The following is an 8,468-nucleotide window of genomic DNA, read 5'->3' as shown; positions in this document are numbered from 1 at the left end:
CTCGTTGACAAACTCTCTCAAATACTCAACCGAGGACATTGTTGCTTAATTACTCGAAGTTTTACACATGGACTAACCTCCTAACTCGAAACCATGCGCTAACCATGGACGCGGACGCAACGCGAATGGCGCCTGTCTTCTGTTTACTTCCGCTCGATGTTACACTGTTAAGTTCCGACAGTGAAACGGGTTTGTTTTTAGTTCCGCTTACAATTATTGGCATTTTTACAGAACATGCTTTTAACACCAGCGTCAGGGCTGTAACAAGGTAAAGGCTGTTTCTAGTTGTCTTAGTATCATTTGTGGCTTTTGAATAAATAGCAATGAATGCAGAAATGTATTTTATGTAGGCTGTTTAAATACTGTTGAGTTAGGTTTCCAATATTCTCACATCGCAACCTTGGAGGTACGTTTGCCCCCTCATTGTGATTATATCAAATATTCTGCGCAAGTAAATAGTCAAATGAATTCATTAAACAGGTCATATATTTATAGGAACTATGAACTCACTGTACAACAAAGATTTGGGTGGTTACAGTTGTTTTAAAAAAATATACTATGGATAACAGAAATTAGTGCTACAGTAACATAAAGGGAAGAAAAGCAGGTTAATTTAACAAAACTTGATGGCATTGTTGATGAAGTACTACTTCATTACAAAGATATGTTGTTCTTTATAACAAAAGCTTTATATACAATTGCAGAGATGTTGCTACTACAAAAGTGCTGACAATGATAAATTCTGACTGAATATTTTGCCACAGATCTTGTAAATGTACAGTTTCTCACCTGAGTGAGTTCCCATGTGGAGTGTCAAGCAACAACTCTCTGTAAAACCTTTCCTACATGCTTAGTAAGAATATGGCTTCTCACCTGTGGATGGATTTATTGAAGTGAATTGAATGCTATTGTTCCACTGAATCTTTACCCATGTGCTGAAAGAAAATGGCTTCATTAGTGGTGTCTCTTCAAATCTGACTTATACCTAAAATATTTTCAATGTGTCACATTTGAAATAATTTTTAGCTGTGTACATATTACTGCGAATTTCTGACATGTTAAGGCTGTTAACATTGTTACGGTGACTTCTGCTTTTGTGATGTCTTTTTTAGATTTGGATCTGCATTTAGTTGATTCTGAGTCTTCATGCTTGCCTCCTTTCTAAATTTTGGCTCTCAGCTACATGAGAGCTGTGAGAGAGGAGCTGGTGGTCACTGTTTGGTTCTGATGCCCCAGAACTTATAACTGGTAAAATAACAATACACTCCTTCTCAGCTGCATTCTCAGTTAAATCACGATTCAAGTACAGAGTCTGATCTTCACTTATTTTCCAAGTAGTTCACCACCAACCATCTATTTTTATTTATTTATTATTATTTATTTTTTAAAGCAACACTTATCTATTGGCATGAGAGTCGGAACCATAGCTCTATGGTCGGAACAGTTTTACAACAGCTTCGGGGGGAAACATATCAAGTACGGCATTGCTTCCTGTAGTAGATTATTAGCGTCTTGTGTTTTGCCAAAGTAGATGGATTAGAAAAGAAAATAATACAAAATAAATGATTGGTTTTAGCCAAGAGCCTGCGTTAATTCAGCTTCAGCATATTATAGTGTTTTCACACACTGTGAAATGGGAGCATATTACTGTGCTATATGCAGGCAAACAACATTCACTGGAAAGGGACACATTTTCGGAAAAAATCACCAAAGCAGACTTAGAGTCGTCCTCCTTAAATTTTTAGAAAAGGTAAGTAGGCTAATGTCTATTGACTGTTACAGGTTTATAATATGCTGAGTGTTTGTGCTAAGATTTTCTTCCACCTTGCTGAATTTGACTTACTAACGTTAGCCCGGATGCTAACGTTAGCTGCGAACCGACGTCACGATCACCATGTTTAGATTGTGTCGCTGTCACTGATTTCAGCGCTTTATGTTTAATAGGGTGTGCTACTTAACACGTTTTAAGGTATCATCCGTTTTAATTAGTGTAACTGTTATGTCCCTGTGGTTGTTTTATCCACTGTTCTCCAGGTAAAAGAAGCTCGCCGAACACTTAAAAAACCCCAAGTAGAAAAGTTTGACTGCACCCAGCACAAGCAGACCTTCTGGTGCTACTGCTGTGGGCTTGAAATCGAAAGAAATGTTACAGACGGCAACATGACTGTGCTGTACGGAGGCTTGTTAGAACACATGGCCACGTGAGTTTTATTTGATTCACTCTTATTTAACTTGTTTTGTTTTCACCACATCCAGTAGAACCACAGGGTGCTCCACACAGAGCACCCTAGGGTTTACACAGGATCCAGCAAACCGAAAAATGACTTAATTATTTGTCAAACCACACAATCCACCATGTAATTGGCTGTAGAAATGTATCGTTTGCAAATCCCTTACAGCACACACATTTCTCCAGGGGTAGCGCCGCGGTCAACCATGTTCCCTGCCTTGCTCAAGGGCAGTGTGTGGGAGGTGCACCTTCCCAGCTGCCATTCCACGCTCCATATTTGTTCCATACGGGGACTTGAACCCCTCAATTTGTGTTTGTCATAGTGATAGTAACAAAATCCCCAAGTATGTGTACACATACAAGGAATTTGTATTGCTCTCAATGAACTTACATGGAAATAGACAAATAAGCTAAAAACGACAACCAAACTTTGACAACAAGGATAAAGATGACCATTATGTACACAACTATGTGAAAAAGTAAGTACATGTACACTACTGGTCAAAAGTTCGGGGACACATAGAAATTTCCATTGCACTCCATTGTAGACAGAATACCAGATCAGATCAGTTGCATTGTTTTATTAACCAGCGCAGCAGTTTTCAGATTACATTATTTGCTTACATAATACAAAAGAGTTCTCCAATGTTTTCTCAGGTAGTTTAAAAAAAAAAAAATCTGATTAATAAACAGAATGTGCCTTTGGAACCGCAAACGTGTGACCGGTAGTGTATAAAGATGTATAAAAACTGTATGTATAAAAAAGCACCAATGACAAACAACAATAAAATAAAAGGTATTTATACAAGTCAAGTGTTGTATCCTATAAAAGTATATAATCAAAGATCTTTTGATTAATATTAGTTTATGCAATATGTTTTGCTGAGGTTAATGAAAAAGTACTGTAGTACTGTCAACATGACATTTACTCATTTTTTATTGGCTGCCATATTTGTAAAATAGGTATGACTTGAGACATTAATGCAAACATGATCAATTGGTCCTTATCATTAAATGTTATTAAAAACACCCTAAATGTACCCTTGTTATGAGGAAGCAATGTCACTACAGGAAATAGTTTATTTAGGGATATCATCGGTGTTGTGTGTGCTGCATTTGAAAAGAAATCTTCAGAAGATTGTTTTTGTCATCTTCACTTGCACATTTTGTACTCTTACTTTTGTCAAATCTCTGTAGGCTTGACAACTTTCTCATACCTATGATGTTTTCCATTTTGAATTGCGGTTAATAACTGCTTTTGTTTTGACACTTTTAAAATGGGTCTGGTTTCAGCTCAGAACACAAGAGGAATACTCACAAGTTCTGGTGGGACAATAAGGCCGATGCCAAGTTTAGAGACAAGGTCATCATCACAGAGGAGGAAACTGAAAGGTAGGCCTGGTGAGCCAAAAATATATATTCTGTAAGTTTGTTTGGAGAGTAAAAAGGTTCTTTTCAATGTCTTTTTTTTATTACTTTTTTAGATTTAAAGCTGAGGTGGAAAAAGCATTGGAATCATTTGTGGAGAAGGAGGATGAATTCATAACACAGGTAATGCAAAATCACTCTTAATGAACTTCACGTTAACTTTGATTACACCTTAACAAAACTAAGAGTCTATGATCCATGCTAGGGGCCCTCACTACATGCTCCCACAGACGATGCTAACATACTGATGTTAAGCAAGTCATTTTGACCTGAGGATCGTAGCAGAAGTTTTTTTTTTTTTTTGTAGGCCGGGACATCTCTACAGCACTACAATACTTAATTCAGAATTGTTTCACACATATTTTGCCTTTAACAAATATTGTGCCCCCTTGCAATTTAGGTTTGCACTAGTCCATATTGTGATTTCAGTAAAATTGTGCTTAATTGTGCAGCCCTATAGCTCACTAAAAGAAAGGGTGGGGGGCTAACATCATTAGGATACATCACATGTGTCAAACTCAGGGCCCGTGGGCAAAATCTGGCCCCTTGCAAATTCGGCGCACATCAATTTAGGTTACAATACATTTTGGCCACTTTGTTTTCAAACTGCAATTCATGACACTCAAAGCAGAATTTGGCAGATTTCTGACATTGCGACTCGCAATATTCCCACAGAACCAGAGATGAAAAATGTCACTTTTGTTTTGCTAAATTCTAAGAGGGCTATGGAACTTTTTTTTGTTCACTGTTTTAGGGCTTTATGTTGGTCATCTGTAAATGAAAAGCCAAAGATACTTGACTTTTTTGATTAAATGAAATTTCAATAAACTACATGTCTAGCCCTTTTTATATGATTTTCATTTTCCAGTGTGGCCCTTAGCGAAGTTGAGTTTGACATCCCTGGGATACATCATGGGAGCACATGGCTATATGTAGCGGTGGCTGCCAAAGCCAAGTGGTTAGAATTCAGAACGGTGGCACCGCAAAGCAAATCGCTGATAGTAATCTGTTTTTTTTCTTGTTTTTCTTTATTTGACTGCAGCAAGCTGATCACATCCGGGCGCAGGAGAAGCATCGTCAAGAGGTCCTTCAGTCTCTTTTAGAGGTTTGTTTTCCAAGGATGCAGTGGCAGTATCCATCACTGTGGCCTTTACTGTTGTTTCCACCTGTAGAGTGATATGATTTTGAGTTGCACGTGAGATGGGAAATGCCACCATTCTCCAACTAAATGATTTTAATTGCCAAAGGAAGTAACCAATGATCTTCTGGAGATTCTGTTTACCTCTGAAGATTGTGGCTGGTGAAATCTTGTATTTGGTGGGAGAAATTAATTTTCCTTATCAGGGTTATTATGGTCAAAAATGAAATAAAGCTTTTAGTTCCAAACCGAGATGGAGGAAATTGATTGAAGTTGTAAGAAAAAACCAAAGCCATGATTAGAGAGATATTTATATTAACACTTGGGGTGAAGCATTGTGTGTGTGGATTGTGATAATGAAAACGTGAGCTGAAGCATGATTAGTGCTCAGACTTCCTCTATGAACCACTGTTGGCTTTTCCTGAATCAATGTCAGCGTGAAGCAGAGCCGGAGTTGTTCAATGGACCCAACGGCACGGAAATGTCTGCTGAGGATGCTGTCAGGTAACACTGTGTCCCCACCTACAACATTTGAGCCTTTTTTTTGCATTGTCAACAACAGCACTTGAACATACTTTTGTTGTTTCCGGCTCTTTTTGTTGTCGGGGGAACAGCTCTCAATTTGCATCTCAAGGATCAGAGCAGCAGGCGGGGAGCAGCTTTGTCGAGTCAGTGGTCAAAGCACCGCGAGCTGCAACAGGACAAGGCCTGACTTTCATAGGCTATCAGGTAGATGGACCGCTCGTATTGAGAAAAGTGTTTAAGTTTAAGAATGGCCTGTTTTTATGTTGTTCCCCTCATTTGATTACTTGTTTTTATTCTGTTACAGGATTCATCAAACAGGGGAAATGTTCATACAGGTACAGTAAAATAATTGTATGTAATGGTAAAGAAATACCAAGAGTATATTGGAAATACAGTATAATAACAATAGTAATAATAATAATAATCTCTTTTTATAGAGCAATTGTCAAACTCTATGTTTCAAAGTGGTTCACAAAACCAATATAACAAACCAGTCATTATAACATCAGGTTTTTAAAACAACAAATCAAAACTATTTGATGTATAAAAACCTGTACAGTGTAAGAAACAAAATATACATGGAGGGGTAGAAATATGACTGAAAAAACCTTGCAATGTATGCCAATCCAATCCAAATAGCTTTACAGTAAGCAAAGCTTCAAAGAAATTAAGTTAAATATTATGTAATTTGAAAATAAAATTAAAATAAACATACTATTATGTATAACTTAATGAACAAAGTATCTCTATTTCTATGTAAGTATTAGTTTCCTTTTATATTAATTTCAACTCTTCAGTGATCAACAGGATTGTATTTTTCCATTTAAAAAAAAAAAAAATCTTTTTAATTTTTTTGTGTGATGATTTCAGGTGAAGTGGGGTGACATTTTACGGTAGAGTTAAACTGTAACCATGTCTAAATAAAACCTTGCTAAATTCAACTCAGTTTTACTTTTTGCATGTGTATTAAAGGACACACATTGGTTTCGTTTTGCTTAATAAAAACACATACTAATTTCGTGTTTCAATGCTTTTTAAAAATTGTGCACAAACTCGGTGTCTCTGATAGTATGAACTCAGTTCACCTCCTGCATGTGATTTGAATAAGCATTTAGCCTCTCTGCGTGCCATAGGTGCCGTCCCTCCTTGGCTCCAGGACGATCCTCTGGAGGGGACCTCTGGAGCTGCAGCTCGTCTGGAGATCGGTCCATCGCTCCAAGAGTTCCTCAAACAGAGTAGGAATCACACTCGCACATTTTTTAAAGCAACTGACAACATTTGTTGTCAGTTGAACAGTTTGTTTGCTTAAAAAAATGTTCCAGTATTTATGATAATTTCCACAAGCAATGTATGTTTTATTAGTTGTTATTAGTTAGTTCATATGTATTGTTTTTATGTCTTCATATGCTGCCTTCACAGCAACATTTAAATTTAGGCACAACTGCTGTGCCTTTTTTTATATATATAAAATAAATAATATCCTAGCACTTAATCAGTATTAACATATAATGCCCTACAAAGGCAAAAGACCTTAACTTCCCTTTTTTGTCAAAAATGAGTTAATGAAATTTTTGCGACATTCAAGACATCCATTATCATGTGGATAAGTATCTTGAGTCAATTCTGTTGTTTTTTGAGAAAATAATGTCTTGTCTTAACAATAACTTCAATAAGCCCAGGAGAAACCAAGGCAGAACACTGTTGCACCAGTTAGCGCTCCTTGTCTTTGTTTTGGACCGCTCAACTTGAGTTAAGGTGCTCTGCCTTTGTTTAGCCGTGCATCAACATGAAGTTACTGTGTGTCGGTCTGTTGTTACGGTACTCTGCCTTTTATTACTGTCCATTAAAGTTTGCCTCGTTTAAATAACAGTGGAGCCTGTTAACTGTCATACATGAGATTTTATACAGGTGGTATTATAATGATTTTGTAAATAGTGATCCGCAACCAAGTGTTGATAATGTGGACGTTGCTGCCTTTTGCCTTGGCCACCCACTTTTTGACAATACAAAGACAGTATAGAGTACAGTAACTTCCAAATACAGGTCAAAAGTCAAGTTTTAGCTCAATTTATTTATGTCAATAAATTTATTTACTAAAACATCTAATTGCCAGATTTCCAGTGTCCTACCTATTATTCCTTTGGCTGGACAGCAAAAAACTTTAAAGTCATTCACTCAGTTCCACGCTCTAGCGAGTTATGGTCTTTTGCCTTTGTGGGGGCAGTATAGGTCTCTGATCTTAATTTTAGTCAGGCTTAATGATATCGATACAAAGGTTATATCCATGTACACTTAAGGAAAAATCTATAACAATCTCACAAATATCGGAGTATAATTGAAATGGCCTTATATGACTTTTGCCAGAGGAGCAAGAGAAGCTGAGGAAGCTTCCACCGAACAGAGTGGGCGCCAACTTTGACCACAGCTCGCATACTGACGCCAACTGGCTTCCCTCCTTTGGAAGAGTGTGGAACAGTGGCCGGCGCTGGCAGTCCAGGTAAAATCCCAACACTCTTTGCTACACCTGAGACCAATATGCAGTTACTACACCCAAAACTCTTCTCACTCCATCCTGTGCATTCTACACACATACGATATGGTTTGATATCCTGTGTTTGTGTATGTGCTGAGATGAGAAAACTTGCAATTCTCAAAATGTAAAATATCATTGCCTGGTAACTAGCATGAGTTTGCATAGATACCTATTGCAGCAGCATGGGATATGAGAGGTCATCCCAATGTTATTTTTAAGTTGTTTTTGTACATGATTTCTTTCTAAGAGATGCAGTCTTTCGGATTGGTTTGCCTTAAGTGACACTCCAGTTTTCCTACTTTAAAACTGGAAAATATTTGAATAGATAGGTGACCAGATGAGTGGGTAAAATTCGGGATGGATGCGACAACCATGATTTTCAAAACTCTTTATTCATCCATTATTATTTTTATTCAGGATTTCAACTTTCTGTCATGTAAACCCTTAAATACAAAATCATTAAAATTATGAACTCAAGTGTCATTATGAAACAAATCAAATACTAAACTCTTTTCTACGTACATGTTCTATCAGACTATAACTTCTCGAGAATCTGCTCTTGAGACTTTGTTCTAATTTTCAGGACAATTAGGGCAGGATTCGGGACAACTGCT

At 37.2% G+C, this 8,468-nt stretch overlaps 1 protein-coding gene across 1 annotated transcript in view; it reads left to right on the top strand.

Annotated features, from left to right (window-relative positions):
• Window positions 1–1,448: 1,448 nt before the first annotated feature.
• cenatac (centrosomal AT-AC splicing factor) overlaps window positions 1,449–8,468 on the top strand; it is an 8,013-nt gene continuing 993 nt past the window's right edge. The window contains exons 1-10 of the mRNA XM_032515305.1: window positions 1,449–1,750; window positions 2,035–2,201; window positions 3,524–3,622; window positions 3,715–3,781; window positions 4,701–4,763; window positions 5,233–5,300; window positions 5,411–5,525; window positions 5,626–5,656; window positions 6,455–6,556; window positions 7,686–7,818. Coding sequence (XP_032371196.1) covers window positions 1,634–1,750; window positions 2,035–2,201; window positions 3,524–3,622; window positions 3,715–3,781; window positions 4,701–4,763; window positions 5,233–5,300; window positions 5,411–5,525; window positions 5,626–5,656; window positions 6,455–6,556; window positions 7,686–7,818 — 962 coding nt within the window. The 5' untranslated portion in view covers window positions 1,449–1,633. The remainder of the gene's footprint in view (window positions 1,751–2,034; window positions 2,202–3,523; window positions 3,623–3,714; window positions 3,782–4,700; window positions 4,764–5,232; window positions 5,301–5,410; window positions 5,526–5,625; window positions 5,657–6,454; window positions 6,557–7,685; window positions 7,819–8,468) is intronic.

This window comes from Etheostoma spectabile, chromosome 5, assembly GCF_008692095.1.
Source record: "Etheostoma spectabile isolate EspeVRDwgs_2016 chromosome 5, UIUC_Espe_1.0, whole genome shotgun sequence".
NCBI classification, from domain to species: Eukaryota; Metazoa; Chordata; class Actinopteri; order Perciformes; family Percidae; genus Etheostoma; species Etheostoma spectabile.
The sequence above is the reverse complement of the archived record's forward strand: the minus strand, read 5'-3'. Positions and strand labels throughout refer to the sequence as shown.